The sequence below is a fragment of the Eutrema salsugineum genome, unplaced genomic scaffold (assembly GCF_000478725.1).
Source record: "Eutrema salsugineum unplaced genomic scaffold, Eutsalg1_0 scaffold_2, whole genome shotgun sequence".
NCBI classification, from domain to species: domain Eukaryota; kingdom Viridiplantae; phylum Streptophyta; class Magnoliopsida; order Brassicales; family Brassicaceae; genus Eutrema; species Eutrema salsugineum.
Window position 1 is genome coordinate 9,576,420 of NW_006256829.1, and position 18,731 is coordinate 9,595,150.

General features: G+C 32.3%; 3 protein-coding genes across 4 annotated transcripts; 2 read left to right on the forward strand and 1 right to left on the reverse strand.

Moving 5' to 3' along the window:
- Positions 1–1,300: 1,300 nt before the first annotated feature.
- On the forward strand, positions 1,301–4,403 carry LOC18019200 (cytokinin dehydrogenase 3). Its single transcript, XM_006401198.2, has 5 exons — positions 1,301–1,941; positions 3,080–3,207; positions 3,314–3,574; positions 3,675–3,943; positions 4,018–4,403. The coding sequence occupies exons 1-5, from the start codon at positions 1,335–1,337 to the stop codon at positions 4,304–4,306; spliced, it is 1,554 nt and encodes a 517-aa protein (XP_006401261.1). The 5' UTR covers positions 1,301–1,334; the 3' UTR covers positions 4,307–4,403.
- Positions 4,404–9,062: 4,659 nt separating this feature from the next.
- Positions 9,063–12,506, forward strand: LOC18019201 (putative transcription factor bHLH041). The gene is made up of 8 exons (XM_006401199.2): positions 9,063–9,350; positions 9,527–9,649; positions 9,755–9,860; positions 9,970–9,984; positions 10,131–10,196; positions 10,329–11,027; positions 11,254–11,634; positions 12,072–12,506. Exons 1-8 carry the CDS (start codon positions 9,229–9,231, stop codon positions 12,135–12,137), a joined length of 1,578 nt encoding a protein of 525 aa, XP_006401262.2. The 5' UTR covers positions 9,063–9,228; the 3' UTR covers positions 12,138–12,506.
- Positions 12,507–15,370: 2,864 nt separating this feature from the next.
- LOC18019202 (nucleosome assembly protein 1;3) lies at positions 15,371–18,591 on the reverse strand. 2 transcript variants are annotated; one of them, XM_006401200.2, is made up of 12 exons: positions 18,429–18,591; positions 18,243–18,286; positions 17,950–18,045; positions 17,642–17,734; positions 17,372–17,459; positions 17,199–17,260; positions 16,925–17,109; positions 16,641–16,818; positions 16,511–16,554; positions 16,188–16,392; positions 16,083–16,100; positions 15,371–15,722 (listed from the first exon to the last, which is right to left on the reverse strand). In XM_006401200.2, the coding sequence occupies exons 1-12, from the start codon at positions 18,472–18,474 to the stop codon at positions 15,654–15,656; spliced, it is 1,128 nt and encodes a 375-aa protein (XP_006401263.1). In that variant the 5' UTR covers positions 18,475–18,591; the 3' UTR covers positions 15,371–15,653. The 2 variants fall into 2 exon arrangements, with proteins under 2 accessions (XP_006401263.1, XP_024012356.1); XM_024156588.1 differs by lacking the exon at positions 16,083–16,100.
- Between the last annotated feature and the right edge of the window lie 140 nt (positions 18,592–18,731).

The following is an 18,731-nucleotide window of genomic DNA, read 5'->3' on the forward strand; positions in this document are numbered from 1 at the left end:
TTTTGCTATTTACAACTAATCACGATTATGATGATGATTATGGTGGTGGTGATGATGACACATTACAATATTACGTTAATTCATCTATTGTCACTTCCCAGTTAATGAAATTAATCAGTTTCATCTACAATATTAGTGGATATTTATTGGTTGGTTGACAATAGCTATTAATTCTTGGTATATATATGTTATATAATCATATATATATATATATATATATATTTGAATACTCTTCTTTTTTGTGTGGTGAAACCTAAACATGGATTTGTGTTCATGGCATCCAAGAACTGCATATGAACCCATAAAAAGGAGTTGATTTTATTTTTGAAATTAAATGTGAATACTAAAAAAAATGTTTGTCACATGTATGAAATTACTATAGAAATTATCAATGTAGAAATGTACAAAATGGACTCTGGACTATTTTTTGCAAAACGATTTGACTAGCGAGCGACATCGTGCGTGTTCACGAAGCTTATACTATTTGTCAATTCATAGTCCAAACTCGAAACCAGTGGTTTTCTAAGATTCTCATTTCTCACGTGACTGCATAATTTATTGTGGAACTTTTTTTTTAAAAAAAGGAATAATAACATACTGAGTGTGTATATTCCTTGTATTCGAAAACTTATATCATTAGCTAACATTATATTGGTAAACAAAAAAATATTATACTTGAAATACAGAAATTATATAGAGTTTGACTGGTATGCCAGCTGAATAACAAAATAACACAGTAGTTGAATAATAAAATAGTAGAATTGATAGGACGAAAAACTCAGATTGAATAATTTTAAGACACCAAAAAATTACTATTTATTAGATAATTTATTTATATGAACAGTTATAAACTAACGTGTTGATTTTGTTAATCGAAATATATCTTATCAATTGGAAATCTTTTATTAAATTCTACTTTTTATCATTATGTACTGTGAATGGTATGTATTTGGTGGAATTATGTTTTAAAAATATGAAAACGTATAATATCTATATATCAATCAAACCTATATAAGTATTAGTTACCAGTTTGAATCGGGTCAACGGAATCAATAGGTACTTTAAATAAAATTATTTTTTGAAAATAAAAACTAGTTAACTTAACGCAATAATAAGCAAAATTCAAATAAATAAAAATGGGTAAACTGAATTAGTTAGTCAAGAATGTACAGAAGATACTCGTTCACTGATTTTTAATTCTCAAAAATAACTTACAAATACCCGTACAATACATGTGTCTCCATGCGTGGCTATAAATATATCTACCACTCTTCATTTATAGAATCAAGCTAACGTGTTAAAAAAAAAAACAATTATCTCTCAGAAAACAAAATATGGCGAGATATAGTTTTCCATCACAAATTCATCTTCTAGTATTAACGCTACTAATCATCATAACTCTTTTAACTCCGATCACAACAAACACATCACAACCATGGGATATCCTTTCCGACAACAACTTCGCCGGAAAACTCACCACCGCCTCATCCTCCGTTGAATCAGCCGCCACCGATTTCGGCCATGTCACCAAAATCATTCCCTCAGCCGTCTTAAACCCTTCTTCCGTCGAAGACATCACCGATCTCATAAAACTCTCTTTTGACTCTCAATCTTCTTTTCCTTTAGCCGCTCGTGGCCATGGACACAGCCTCCGTGGTCAAGCCGCGGCTAAAAACGGAGTCGTGGTCAACATGCGGTCCATGGTAAACGGGGACCGAGGGATCAAGGTGTCTAGGACCGGCTTATATGCTGATGTGGACAGTGCGTGGCTATGGATTGAGGTGTTGAATAAAACGTTAGAGTTAGGGTTAACGCCGGTTTCTTGGACGGATTATTTGTATTTAACGGTCGGTGGAACATTATCTAACGGCGGAATAAGTGGACAAACGTTCCGGTACGGTCCACAGATCAGCAATGTTCTAGAGATGGATGTTATTACTGGTACGTAATACGTGTTTTAATGGTTTTAACTTCGTACGTTTTGGCGAATAAAAGATGAAAAAAATCGTACGTTTTCCGTCTTTTCATTTAGATCTGCGCGGTCACGTATGTTTATGCTCTTATTTTGTTTTTATTGTTTGTCTCCTTTTTAATTTATTTCACGAACTTGTTGATAGCTTTTCTTCTTTTCACACATCCATCTAATCAAATATTTTTCTTTTTGTTTAACGAGTAGGAAAAAACACACGGACTAGGTTTAAAATAGGTGGTTGTAATAATTTTGTTTTCTGTATTAATAATAAGGCTATTTCTTCACTGAAAACGAGACAGAAGATTTAGCTGGAGATTTAGCAATAGATGATTTAGCATTATTGCTTTTCTAGCAACCGAAGATTTCATCATTAAAATCGTGAGAAGAAAGTATTTCTTTTGGTAGTATACGTTAAATTACAGACTTATAAGTATATACTTTTTTTTACTTAATTAAAACACTAGAATTGTGGTTTATGTCTTATATATTTAACCCTTATAAAATTCTTACATGTTATGAAAAGTTCGTCGAACCTAAGTCTGATTCCTGCGAAATTTACATATTGGTCATACAAAATACCCGATGACCAAAAAAAACAAAAAAAAAGTTCAACCAAAATTGGTCCCACGCAGATGATTTTTCACGAGATTTCTTGTGGCATAAGGACAAAACTCAAAAGTTCATAACGTTTGGTCCTAACCAGGTGTAACGGATTTAAGTAACAGTCAATTTTCTTATTAATTATAGCTGTGCCCATTATGTCCACATATGCATCCGTAATTATGTATATATTAATATATGTATATGCATATATCGTACACATACATACACAAATACATGCATAAACTGTTGGTCTCAAGTATAGTTAGTTCATAATGAAGACTTTCTAGTTCCATTGTATGGTTAGGAAATCAGATAAATTAATGAGACCGACTTTAACGTTTAGGCTAAAAACAACGATCGTTTTGTTTGAAACTCGTTGAATTGCTGCATATTATATGATAGTCTTTGTATATTCTTATATAATGGTCCAAGTTTGTTAAAATAATTTAAGACTAAATAAAATTTGTAATTTGGTTTATTCTCTATTTCTCTGGAATCTTATAGGAAAAGGAGAGATTGCAACTTGTTCCAAAGACATGAACTCTGATATATTCTTCGCCGCGTTAGGAGGTTTGGGTCAATTCGGAATCATAACAAGAGCCAGAATTAAACTTGAACTAGCTCCGAAAAGGGTATGTGAAGTTTGTAAATTATAGGAGAGTTTTAATGTTATGTAACTAAAGAAAAATTTGATCAAATATATGGTTAAACATATCTGTGTTTTTGGAAAAATTTCAGGTTAAATGGTTACGGTTTCTATACACTGATTTCTCCGAATTCACAAATGATCAAGAACGATTGATATCAGAAACAGATGGTCTAGATTTTTTGGAAGGTTCTGTTATGCTAGACCATGGCCCACCTGATAACTGGAGATCAACTTATTATCCACCGTCCGATCACCTAAAGATCGTCTCAATGGTCAAACGACATCGTGTAATCTACTGCCTCGAAGTCGTCAAGTATTACGATGAAACTTCTCAACGTACAGTCAACGAGGTATACACGAATAATTAGGATCTTTACTTTTACTGATAATTAAGCAACTCTTTCATAGTTAAATGTTTTATAATTTATCAATTTATTCAAACTTATGCAGGAAATGGAGGAGTTAAGCGAAAGCTTAAAGTATGTAAGAGGGTTTATGTATGAGAGAGATGTGACATATATAGATTTCTTAAACCGGGTTCGAACCGGAGAGCTAAAATTGAAATCCAAAGGCCAATGGGATCTTCCACATCCATGGCTTAATCTTTTCGTACCAAAATCTCAAATTTCAAAATTTGATGATGGTGTCTTCAAGGGTATTATACCTAGAAACAACATCACTACCGGTCCCCTTCTTGTTTATCCCATGAATCGCAATAAGTAAGTTAAAAATTTAAGATTCTTATCTACATTTTTCAAAGTTTTCAAGAACTAAACGTCGGAGTTTTGTTTAGGTGGAATGATCGGATGTCGACTGTTATACCCGAAGAAGATGTCTTTTACGCGGTCGGGTTTCTACGATCAGCGGATTTTAACAATTGGGAGGATTATGAGAAAGAAAATATGGAAGTACTGAAGTTTTGTGAGGATGCTAAAATGGGAGTTATACAATATCTTCCTTATTATTCATCTCAAGAAGGATGGGTTAGACATTTTGGTCCGAGGTGGAATATTTTTGTAGAGAGAAAGTATAGATATGATCCTAAAATGATATTGTCGCCGGGACAAAATATATTTCAATAATTAAACTTGTGTTAGGCGATAAGTAATTGGGTAATTGTTAGTCGTTCTCGCTTTTTTAATTTATATAGACTAATTAGTTTATGTGGTTGGCCATTGATTATGATTGTTATATTAAATTTTCAAAAAAAATATTAACATTGTGCAAAATATCCTACAAATTCTATTGAATAAATTATTTTTAAAAAATCTATATTTCAGTGGGAGAATTTTGGTTTTAAGAATTCAAAACAAAAGCATATATATATATATATATATATATATATAGTTAATGATCTTAAGAAAGTGGAATTGATAGCCTAGGTAAGTGAAGGACATGATCATAAGATTCGAAAGTAAGTCTACATGTGTCAATGTGAAACCTATCTTTTGTTTTAGTAAATAAAGAATTACATATTAAACATTCAATTAACGTATAATAAAATAATTATGTCTCAGAAATGTCCCCAAACTTTTTTGTTACAGTCTGCGGGAAAGCAGGAGACATCCACACTTCTTGCCTCCCTTTTGTTTTTTTTTTCTTTTTCTATCTCTTTTTCGGCTTCGTATTTTTAAAATATTTTTTCTGTACTTTGAAGATCTTGGTCGAACAAAATCCACGAATAAAAATATAATTGGTGGATCAGAATCGAATATTTTTGATTTTCATTATCGCTATTTTTCTTCGCTTCTAATGTTTATATCGGTCAGTTGTCTGGATTCTTTTCTAAATTGTTTAATTTAGTGCTAGCCATATTGCAAAGTATTTATCAAAGTCGACATTCTTAAATCTATTTTTTGTTAAGTATTTCTTTGCTTTTAACACTAGTTAAGAATTTCTATATGAAATTATTAGATTCGTTCCTTTTCTATTATAATATTTAAAATCACTGATAATATATGTTAATAATCAAAGTATAGTAGTCACTATATAGTCTACATTTATCACATTGCTTTTTTCTATTACAAATACATTGCTTCCACTTTTTTTTTTTCTATTTTACTTTCTGTAACAAAGAAGGATTCCGATTAATTTCTTAAGCAAAATAAACAAACGACAAAAATGTCGTGAAAAGTGGAAAGCATATGATGAACGCTGTAGCCGTTGGCTTTGAGATCGAAAGGAATCTCCAACATCATTTTTCATAGTAAGTACCGATTTTTTTATAGTATAGTATAATGTTTTTTTTAAGCCAAAAGGGTATTCTATGTATTCTGTATATTAGTATATATAAAAGTCGAAACGTTTGGAGATTCCTATATAAAAATATTATAATGCGAAATCTCATTACATCATTACTGAAAATATAATCATGAGATTCCCTTGCATATTTTATCCTTTTTTGCGTCATTACCATCCAGATTTGTATATTATATAATCTTCCGTTTTATTATAATTTTATACATGTGAACACATAACTAGAATTTTTTAAATCTTAAAAAAAATCCGATCTATTTAAACGTTTTAAGTTTTTATTTTATTATTTTATAAATTTGTAACTGTCTATGTAAAATTAATGATTTATTTTGAATTTTAATTATGCCAGTAACAAAAATACTAGAACGTAAACTTCAATGAAGTCGATAATTTAAATTTAATATAGACTATATTGTATTGTAGTAAACTTCTTAATAAAAGGTGTAAAAACTATAATGCATACAAGGTAAAAAATAGAGAAATAACAGATGGTGTTGAAATACATGCATGCAAGAGGGTCAAAATAAACAGCCTGACCCAAACTCCAATGGATTCGAGATATTTATAGCTCAAATAGACTTACCTATTTATTTTGTGGGTTAAAAGTTATATACCAAAAAATCCCATTTATTTAATGAATATAAATGATAAATCTATTGGTAACAAATTAGAGGTAATCCTTTTAACAAAAAAAAAAAAAAATTAGAGGTAATCCACCAAAAGTGATTTATTTATATATGGGTTAAAAAACCTCAACCGGAAACCCATTAAAACTTTGGCCAAACATGGTTAAACCCAGGAATAGCGACCGGTTTTGACATCCTTACATGCACGCTATAGTGAATTACGAACGTTGATTAACAGGGTAATCATGTAGTCATGTAGATCGATTGATCGAAGTAGCATGTAAGTCGATTCTAAACTAAAAGAAATCTAAAAAGGCAAAAAAAGAACCAAAAGAAGGCGAATTTAGAAATAATAGCTATAGGCCTCCAATTATTTGGCCCAAATATGTTGAGCTCTGGGCCGAATGTTAACTAATAAATGCCGATGTACAACCAACTTCGTGCTGTTTTGGTCAATATTGTTTTTGGTCTAATGTTTTGCTCAATATTAACCACACGCTCTTCGTTAAGAGGAATGAAACGAAAAATGCAAGTGGCAAATTGTCAAATGCGTCATAGTCTCTCATAAGTCAAAAGCAGCTGGCCGTTCTCTATATTTCCAACTGTTTTTTTTTCCTGCTGAGAATTAGAATAACTCAAGTTTTTGTTTTTAAGGTATTTTCGTTACAGTGCCTAAAAATATAATTTTAAAGATTATATCTAATATGTTGAATGTCTCACCTTGTATACGTGATGTCATTTTTCTGATTATCTACATGTAATTAGTTGATCGATGAGTATTATTAATTAATATGAAACTACAAGGGAAGTCCAGAACAATGCAAAAGCAAACATTTTTTTTTTTTTTTTGAAAAAACATCACTGTACATGACAAATATATTTATCACTATCGATTTATATTTGTGTGTCAAACTACTAGTGCATCTGTGCATGCAGGAGAAGAACGGTCTTGCAGTAGTCTGAACGAGGCATGCATTTAATTTAACTTTTAGGATAAAAATTCTCCAAATTAAAAATCTAAAACATTTATTGGTATGGTAGGACAAAATCTAAATGTGTACTATCGAATTATTGGTTCAACCATGTGGTTGTGAAAACGTTTCATCAGTTTTTTATTTTCTTATGAGAGTACACATGACTAACTATAAAACCCCGAATGACTACTATTATCTTGCATGCATTGTTTGATATCGAAATATTAATCACATCTGAAAAGAAGAAGAAAAAATGTCGCTCACCCTTACAAAAGGATTGCTGTTCAGTCACATTTTAATTGAATTAATCGTATTTAGCCGAATGAATTTCAAACAACAATCACGTAATTTCAGAGTTTCTTACTGGTTCCGCAATTTTGCGGTGTTCAGTCCTTTATGTCAGTCTTTCTACCAGTTTTATCGTGTAGCTGGCAGTTAAATAAAATGTTTTTGATTGTTTTTATATATTATAAAATTTTGATAAAAACCAGATTTGATTTTTGCTGGACATATCTTCTTCTTGAATACATTAGAATACAGTTATATATACATATATTGAATATCAATCTCTGAAATTTATTTTTAATCTCTGAAAATTCTCCAATCATAAGAAAAATGAAACAAACTATCAAAATGTGTACCATACATACTTTAGAAAACAGTTGTTATTAGTTCTAGAAGGTTGGATTTTATTATATTAGGTAGGATTGATATTCTGGGAAGGGCCCATTATATCGTACTTGTATTAAAATATTCAGAAAGATCAATCGTGTAACAAGGAATAGGAATATATATGTATAAGAGTAAATGAGCTATATAAAATCACATGGTTATACTTTTTGTGGTAATAGTAAAGATTCTTCAACAATCGACAAATAGTTATGGAACTCCCAACTCTGTACGATCTTTTTCATTTGAGTGGCTTTGATAAATTATCAGTACGGATTACTTATAAATAATTAAAGATACTCTGAGGCTCTGAGCTAGGCGTCGTTTTTTGTCAATCTTGTTGACATGGATATTTATTCATGCTGCATTGATTATGAGATCGAAAAAAAATCTTGGAAACTATAACCAATTTCTTAAAAATTTATTATTGTCTGAAAAATTCATTAAGAAAAAAAAGTAATACCAATGTACAGCATCAACGAAAGTATGAGCCACAGCAAAACTAATAATTTATTTATTACCTTAACAAAAGTTTATAATTTACTACTCCCTTTGTTCATAATTATTTGATGTTTAAGGTTTTTGCATACAGTTTAAGGATTCATTTAATTTTTATTTTTCCTATACTAAAAATATTATTTAAATATCATTCAGCCAATAAGAAAATAATCTGCAGGATATAAAATGTCAAAAACTATAAAAATTCATTAAATTTTGCATTGAAAAGTGAAAAGATCAAATAATTCAGAACAAAAAAAACCTTTTAAAACATCAAATAATTCTGAACAGAGGGAGTATATTCTTAAGTTTCAAAACTAAATTCTGGTGAAAACAGTTGGGTAAACCCCATAAATAAAAGTGGATAAAATTATAATTAACTTATAAAAAATTGTTAAGTGGTTTAGTTAATTCACAAAAGATAATAAACCTATAATTGGCTAAACAACAACCTAGATTTGCTTTGTTTTTTTTTGTCGACACCTAGTTTTGCTTAAAACTGAAAAATGTAAATTACTATAACACAATTCACCCAACAATCTATTTTATTAGTTAAAGCAATATTTTAATAATAAGTTTTCCTGAGCCTGATTAAAAAATAAAATAAAAATAATATAGATATGTATACATATATCTATATATGTATATTTGCCATCCTCTCTTGACCGTCTTTCAAAACTTTGTACCATACGACTTTGACTCGCTCTTTCTGAAATCTTTCTCTCCCTCTCCTTTGGCTGCTTCTTCTCTCTACTTTTCTCTACTTTAACTATTTCCTTTCATTTTTATTTTCAAATAACAAACTAAAGAACGAACGAAAAATTTTCCCTCCCTCCCTCCATCTTTTCTCTCTCTCTCTCTCGGTGGTTATCACAGAACCTAAGCAATGAAAGTCCATTCATCTTTTCTTCTTCTTCATCATCTTCAGTTCTCATAATCTGTTATTCTGTTGCGAGAAAGTGACACGTGTGATCATCCTACATGGACGCAATCTTCTTAACGGATGATCCGAGTACCCGGAAACAGTTAATCGGGTCGCTAGCTCAATCTTTCGGATGCGCTTACGTTTGTCTCTGGTCCTATTATTTCCCTCGACCTTCTAAGTAATAATCTCATCTTCCTCATTCTCGATCTTTACATGTATACACATTACACGTATATGTTATTTTTTTGGTCGAATTTCCACGTAAATTTTCATGCATCTTCAATAATGTATGATTGTTTTATATATATATATATATATATATATTCACATGTCGGATTTGATTTTGAGCTGCAGCTACGTGATATCATTGGATGGATATTACAATGAAGCATCTCAAGAGCCTTCTACTTCTCTTGGAAGTTTAGCTAGAAGCTTATTCCATGAGTATCGCCAATCCGTTATCCCTCTCCAAAATGGGTAAATATATTCACTAATGTGTTATACAAATGGAATGTTTGAGTTTTTAAATATACATATATGTGTATAATATATGTAATCAAAAGTGTTTTGATTTTTCTGAAGATATGTACCAAGCATGGCGTTCATGAATAATCTCCCATACTTGGAGATTCGACAAGACGATATTCAAAGACTTGCTTACAACGACGCACAACGTCTATTTTACCAGGTCATTATCAATTCTCATACCATTATATACAATTACATTTCCATTTTATCCGTTATATGAATACTCACTGATAATCAATTTCTTCATTTTGTTTCATTAACTATCGCAGGAAGCCAGGATTCAGGTACATTATTTCATTTGAATGATTTTTTTTTCTTTGATAAATTTGATTTGCTTAAATTTTCAACCAAGTCTAATACATACATACATACCTATATATACATATAAATCAAAACATTTCGACTAAATGTAAATATGTATTATAATCAGACGGTGATATTCATGGGTTGCCGGAGCGGAGAGATCGAACTCGGATTGACATATGACGCTGCAAATGTAAGGATCCAAACGTATAATATTTAATTTAAGAAAACCATAAGCTTATTAAATGAACGTCTCTGTCTCTCTATCAATATATATATATATATATATATATATATATATTAATGTACATTGACCCAACGACAGATGAAAATAGAAGCAAGTCTTCGAGAATGGTTCCCTGAAGATTTCAATAGAAAGACTTCTCCGGTCAACTCCGACAATCTCCGGCCACCACCGCATCCACCGTCTTCCTCTTCTTCGTCTCTTAGATCACTAGACAGTCCCCAAAACGTCTCAGAATATTCTTCACTCTTATTCCCACACGTCCCCAAACCTTCAACGACTGACGCCGTTAACGTTCCGTTACATCCGCTGTTAGCTCCGGTCACCACAACAACAATGAGCAATATGATCCGTCAACAACAACATGAGCCTTTGTTCCTTAACCGTGATCAACGTGAGGAGGAAGCAATGACGCAAGCCATCTTAGCGGTTTTAACGGCGTCGTCAAGTCCTCCTTCTACTTCTTCCTCGCCGCAGCGAAAAGGAAACGCCACCGCTTTTAAGAGATATTACCGCGTGTTTAGCGGTAGATCGCCACCGCCGAATGTACGGAAGCAAAGTATTATGAAAAGAGCGATTTCGTTTTACAATACGCTTAACATTTACCGGAGAGAGCGTTTTGCAAGTAAAAACGCTACTACGGGCGGTGGTGATGGAAGCGGCAGCGTTCGCGGGCCAAACGCAACGCAGTTGCATCATATGATATCGGAGAGGAAACGGAGAGAGAAGCTTAATGAGAGCTTTCAAGCATTGAGATCTCTCCTTCCTCCGGGAACTAAGGTATGTGATAGGTTTTTTTTTCTTTCTTTTTCATGATTTTAAGTTCCACTTATACTTATGATTTGAATTCACTAATCTATTCAAGATTTGGTAAGAAATCTTTTATGAACGGCCAAGATTGTTTCTTTTCAATGATCATAATATTTGCTATAATTAAGAAGCTGATTACATATATCTCATATATGCTATAAGAAGCTAATGGTTATGGCTAAAACGTTTTGGACAGAAAGATAAAGCATCGGTTCTCACCGTTGCAAGGGAGCAACTAACTTCTTTGCAAGACGAGATTCCGAGACTATTAGAAAGGATTGGGGAGCTAGAGGCGAAACAAGCCGGAGAAAGAGAGATGGAATATGATTTAGGACCCGATGAGAGGTTTAACGTTCGTTTAAGACAAATACCCGAATCAACATCTAGCGAGAGAATTTTTGATCTACGAGTTGTTCACAGAGAAGACAACATTATGGCTGATGATTTGTTGATAAGGATTCTCGAATTCTTGAAGCAAATTAACAATGTGAGTTTAGTATCAATCGAAGCACGAACTCGAGCTAGAGAAGATGAAGCTACTTCGGTTGTTCTCGTGAGCTTAAGGCTCAAGATTGAGGTAAATAACAATCTTGATTTTATTAAACTGATTTCTTATAAGGAAAGTATATATTTGAGATTTACTTGTTATTTGTTATTCATTGGTAAAGGTTGGCATATACATATGTTATAATTTTACATAAAATATATGAAAAGGATTTAGTTTGCAATATTTGCTAAATTTTTATATAACAATTTAATGGGTTTTATATATTCAAGAGAATGCATTGATTGGTTGTATTATTTGTTAGGTGATATATACATTCATTATTTAATTAAAAAACGAAACACCGAATTACCTCTTCCACATAAATTATTTGATAGTGTCTAAATAATTATGTATGATTGGATACGATAAGTAGAGAATCACTAGTTTGGTCTTTGACTAAAAGGTTTCTTAGTCATTGAAGAAAAAAAAACGTCGTTAACAGTTTTGGAATTATTATTGTTTTGTAGGGTGAATGGGACGAATCAGCCTTCCAAGAAGCAGTCAGAAGAGTTGTTGCTGACTTGGCTCACTGACAACAAGTTTGATTATTTCCTAACCATATATTATTCATTCTTATAATTTTACTTTCTATTCCTCCTTTATGGACAGTCTATTTTATTACCCCTGGCGTGTGGCGGCTCCTATCGTTTTCGATGGTCCTCCTCTTCTTGTTCTTATTACTGTGGACTGTTTCAGCCGTTCTTCCCTATTTCGTGGATCAATCATGACCGTTTATTTCCTTCCAATTTTTGTGGTTTGTACCATTTAAATTTTGTAATAGGCAATCTTTATCTCTCTATATAAATTGTTGTAATTTTTCCCTTTTCTAAAAGGGCTGTTGTATATGTATCAGTTTAATTTTCTTTGGATTTTAATGATTAAATATGGGTCGTCGTATAATTTTTTTCACATTATAGAGTTGAATCATGTCCATATGGTACTAATTTGGTAATCAATAAATGAACCTTTCGTCCGTACCTTCAAGTTGTAGAGTTTGATTTTAGTTTGTTTAATAATTTGTAGAGGTTACTATGACGCGCTCTAAAATTATAATGGCGTCCAAGCAGTCCGACTAAATTAAAATATTTTCAAAACATATACAAGTTTGATTATATATATATATATATATATATATATATATATATATAATCTCTCCTAAATTTATGTGGCTAAGGTTAATATTCCTTTGTCGCCCAAATTGACTGAACTTTTTGCTAAATGGAGAAGGGAAACGATAATGACATCTGAGACTGAAAAAGAAAAGGAAAATTCAAGAGACTGATGAAGACATATTGATTAATTCCATTTAAGGAACTTACCTAGTTTCTTACCAAGTTCAAATAAGAGAAACATCTTTTTGATAAAAAAAAAAGAGATCGAAATACCTTCAAAGAGATTATTTCCCACTTTAAAAACGTGATTAATTCCAACGGACAATACTCTTTTTTTCGTCGACTGTGCATGCAATACCAACTTTTTTTTTAAAAAAAACGACGCATGCAGTACCTTTCATAATGTATAAAAAACTCAATGAAATTTGCTACTTCATTTTTTTCATGAAAACCCGTATTTTTAAACTTCGTGACCACGTAAATGGATTGACTTGCATTTCTATGAATATATATATAATACTCCAAGCTAAGTGTCGACTAAATTAAGTTTTGGTTCAAAAAGTCTGGTTTTACGTATAAATTTTTAAAACGGAGCTCTCTTAATACATAATGGTTTGATAAATAATGCCACGTTATGTTAATTTTTTTCTACAAAAAAAAAATCCGATTACAATATTATTAATATGAATACAAAATCCCAATAAAAAAAACATCATTTGATTTTCATAAAAGAAAATAAAAACAATTTTGCCAAGAAACGAGGGTGTGTGGGTCTTTTTTGTTTTGTTTTTGTTTTGTCGTCACGAGGGTGTGTGGGTCTAAGTGTTACAAAACAGAAAGTTGGGGCAGTCTGCAGAAATTTCAGAACTTATTTTGGAAGACGGCAGTTTTGACCCAATTTAAGGAAGAACCTTCTAGGGAAATGCTCTTCCGAATATGGTAAAGCTATATTTTTTATTTTTAACTATACTGACCAACTCCTGTTAAAATATTAAAATAACCTTTACGATTTATATATGGACTGCATTTAAAAGATCAAATTAACACTTAAACACGTGGAACTTTTTGAAGATTATGATTCTTAGTAGTTAAAGGTGAAAAATGTTGACTATCTTAATGGAAAAAGCGAGAAACTCAAAAGCTTAGCTAAAATGTCTGAAAACTTTGCCTCATTGAAATCTAGTCTCAACGAAAAATATACTCCCTTTGTTCAGAATTATTTGATGTTTAAGTATTTTGCACATAGTTTAATGGTTCATTTAATTTTTATTTTTCCTATATTAAAAATATTATTTATAATTTATTTAAATATCATTGAGCCAATAAGAAGACAATCTGCAAAATATAAAAGGTCAAAAACTATAAAAATTCATTAAATTTTGCATGGAAAAGTGAGAACATCCAATAATTCTGAACAAAAAAACCTTTTAAAACATCAAATAATTCTGAACAGAGAAAGTAATATTTTGCATCGATATTTAATCCGCTCAGATTATATATATGAATTTCTTATCGTATTAGATGATATCGGCAATTGAAATCATCGTAAGGCTGATCTTATCTAAAATATTAGTTAAAGAGTGAACCTAGCTCACAATTGCTCAGAACCTTTTTTTTTTTGTCGTGCTCAGAACCTAAACCTATAGCGCGAGCTTGGTTTCAATGATTTATTTTGGTTCGCGTTTTATGTTAATATTCAGTGCATACAAGTATACAACATTTAAATGAACTCACAATCTTAGACAAGTTTTTTTTCTTGTTAATTGTAAGCATAAATGGTAAAACGAAAACGGAATGAGAACATTATCTTTGCGTTTGTTGTTTACATTTTGCATTATACGGAACAATTGTTTTTTTTTTTTTAAATTGAACATATTTTATGTTTAGAAAATGTTATTTTATTATGTTTGATAGGACATGGAAATTGATACTAAACTGTTTCGTTTGTCATTAACTTTTTTTTTTCTTCCGACGGTCATTATCTCATACCTAATATTTTTGAATACTTTTACTTCTAAAAAGTTAGCCCCTGTAAGAAAATTGGAATTTGAATGAGATCAGATTAAAGGGCTGAATAATCATCCAAGCGAGCCTTTTTGATTAGTATCCATTCCATTGATTGAAAAAATTGACTTACACTTAAAAGATATATTTGTCAAATGATAATGATTGATTATTTTAAAGTTAAGTAGTTTCAGTCCTCTTTTTGGTAGGCTGTGACTTGTGAGGGAACATAACTTTATAGACTACTATGATCATTACAAACATTTATACAAAACCCTACATGCCTCAATATTTTTTGGTAAATTCATTCTATTAAAAGCTTGTGGTAAGAGTATCACAAATCACAAGCCCACTAAAAATCGTTGTTTGTTGAACCAGTACATACCATTTGGACTCAATATCAACTATTGAGAATGAAACCATTCATATACTAATAATATTGTATTTAACAATGAGTCTCTGTCCTCTATCATTCAATTAGTTGCTTTGTTAACGCAATAGTTATGGTGGAATAAGCGGACTTTTGACCATAATGAACACCAATCGACTCATAGAAAAACTAGATTCAAGAATTATCTTCATGAAAAATAAAGTTCATCTCAAAGATATGTAAAATCGAAGTTACGTAATAATGAAGAAAAAAAAACATGTGCACCCAAAGCTAAAACAATAATATTGATAAAAAGAGTAATGAAACCAGAAGACTTAATTCAAGTGGTAAACGGATATAATTGATGAACACACCAAGATTTACTCAGTGATAAAAAGAACCAAAAAAAAAAAAACACCAAAAATAATTTATCAAATATCTCATGAAAGCACAATCTTTTGCCTACAGCGAAACTTCTATCAGCAGTCCACAAAACATTTTGCCTCACATGGAAGCACATTCAAAATCCAGAACATTTTTTTTTCCTGGTTTTTAGATTTCGTTTACTGTTGCTTGCATTCAGGAGGCCTCTCTCCTTGTTGCCCGTCGTTAAGCTGAGGTCTGCCTCCTTTCTGCAATTTGATTATCAACTTCTATTAATCTATTTCATTATCACAAACTGATTTGCAACACCAGATTTAGTTTAAGCTTTATATATGCATGATTCTAGAAAGTTTTGTTTATAATTCTGTTTACTTATCTAATTCAGTTTTAGTCATCGAAGTGTTCAAGTTTCTATGAATCGCAGATTCATGCATTAATGACCTTGACCACTAATGTCAGCTATCTCTAATACATGGGTCAGGTTCTCTCATTTTGTGATCATGGTCGACCCTAAAACCTAAAATAGTTTATGACTGTTCCATTATTCGACAGAAACTATAGGTTTAACTCAGACCAATACTATTACGAGGGAGGAACTGGTTATGTACCTTGTGTAGGATTGACGGCTGCACATTTAATCAATTTCAAAAAATTAGTAATCAAACTAAATACAAAAAGTGTTGCTTACTACAATAGAAGGAGGCGTTCAGTACCTTCTTCTTGGTCTTGCTTACTTCTTCCTCCTCATCTTCGTCATCGTCTTCTTCCTCATCCTCATCATCTTCTTCTTCATCCTCATCTTCGTCCTCATCAATATCATCCTCATCGTCATTGTCTATGTCAAACTCCTCCCCTTCAATAGCCTCACCAGTAAACCATGAGACAGCATGAGGTATAATCTTCTCCCGGATAGTAGAACTACAAGAAGCAAGGGATACTTGAATAAGATATTCAAAAATTACAGCTTCACAATAAAGGATGCCATATAGACCCAAATGTATAGATCGACAGAGTTTATGTTCAGAAGAAGACGAACCCAATGTCATAATCTTGTTCCATCAGATTCTGAAGTTCCTCAGCCTGCACCAAGGACAGAAAACGTTAGTACAAAGTTTAATTAAACATAGTCATAATAAGGCATGTCTCGAAACCAGATGATATCATACTCTGTCCTCGTCAATGTCTTCGTCATCATCAGGAACTTGGGGAGGATTGAAGAAGTTGAAGAAGCTTTCGCAGTCTTCAGTTTTGGTAATTGGTTTCGCGTTCTTCGCACCTTTCTTAGGCTTCTTCTTAAGAATTTTCTGAGTTAAGCATTTTCCAGGATACCAATCAATCTCTGTCCTGAGAGAAAGAACAAAGAAACAGAATCCATGTTGGAACATAAGATTCTGCAGTATCTCATAAAGAAATATGATATGGAACAATACAAGAAAGTATCAACAATTACCCGATAGCCTTCTCAAGCAGAGGCTCATCTTCATCAATCATATGATACGCCTTTGTTAAAAGGGTGTTTTTAAAGTAAGGGTTCTGGTCGAAGAAAAACTCAAGTTTGAATCCCTTTGGTTCCTCTATCTTGCACCACTTAATATCTTTAAGATACATGAGGGCCCCTTCATCACGCTCTGTGATCTGAAATCAAAAGGAAATCAAAACTCTGGTCATTTAAATGGATATGAGTGGAGTAACTCTAAATGAACAACCGTAGCTGCAACACCAACCTCCTCAGATATAACATCATTGTTTTTCAGGGCGGTCAGCCAGAAACTAGGGACTCCTTTCTCTGCAATCCAACACGGTGAAATAAACAAATTGTGGTCTTTGGAGAATGATTACAGTTTACAAAGGCAAAGAGAGAGAGAGAGAGAGAGAGAGAAAGAGAGAGAGACAGTACCTTCTGCCGCTTTCTCCTCTCCTTGGTCCATCTTAGCATCCTCTGGTACTCCTTCAACTTCGGTAGTTCCATTCACAATGTCATAACGCTGCAAGTTTCAACACAAATTCGAAAATAAATTTAGTCAATACAGCTGCAAATAAAGGATATACAGTATAACATATGCAAGCCTCCAACTAATTTCATACGTTTCGATTAAATGGTTTCTGATTTGGATAGAGTAGTTAGAAGAAAAGTTCAAAATAGTTTGATCTTCTCACTACCAATTACCTTGGTGTACAAAGGCTGATACAACTTTTGATACTTGGCTTCAAGGGCAGCTCTCTCCTCGCGGAATTTTGCCTCTATTTCATCATGCTTGCCCTAAATGGAAAGAATTCTCAAATATCATCAAAAGGGTGCACGTTGGTTTTCAAATTGACTAGGCATGGAAGATGAATCTCATATGATCAAAAGGGTACAGATATACATTCAAGATCATGTCCAGCAATAACTATATTAATCTACACCAACCCACATTGTACAGTAAAACATCATAAACCTCGAACTTGTAAATTGGCAATGAAGATTTTCCTAACCTGAATCTCCCTCAAGACCTCAACACGCCTTCTGATTTTAGGAGTCAGATTCTCGAGCACATCAGAATGCTCTCCAGCCAGATTCTGCAGCTTGTTCTGTGAATCAAACATATAACAGTTACAACAAATCTCCATAGAAACTCAAATATAAAGCACGAAGCTATTCTCCTAAAAAAGGAAATGTCATTAAAAACTCAGAAAACGAAACCCCCAAAATCGCAGATTCCTTCAAGTATATTGCGATACAGAAAGAACAAGACAAAAAAAACTACAGATAACAGATAGAAATTCACCTTAAGAGCGTTGACAAGGCCTGCTCGATCCTCATTTTTAAGAGCTGCAAACAAAAATCAAATAGCTTAAACTCCTAAAATAGAAGGAAAAAATAGGGTTTAGAAATCTCGACTTAAAAAACTTTGACTAAAAAGAGGCAAAACCGGAGAAACAAAGGGCCGGAGCAAATCGGAAAGATATAATACCAGCAGTGAGATCGTTGACGTTGAAATTGTCCTTATCGTTGCTCATTCCTGAAAATCTGGAGATCGAAGTTTGAAATATTTCAGGAAAGAAGAGGAGGAATTGGAGACTGTGGTTTGAAAGTGGTGGAGAGATTGAGGACGAAGAGAAGACGAGGGTTTCTGGGTGGCGACTAAACACAAAAACGACGTGGCTTCCTTTATAATTTCCCTCGCTGGCATTTTTCATTTCACTTTTTTTTTTTACTTAACATTTCAATGAATACTATAAATTAAATATGCCTAAACTGTTAAACATCCATCGAA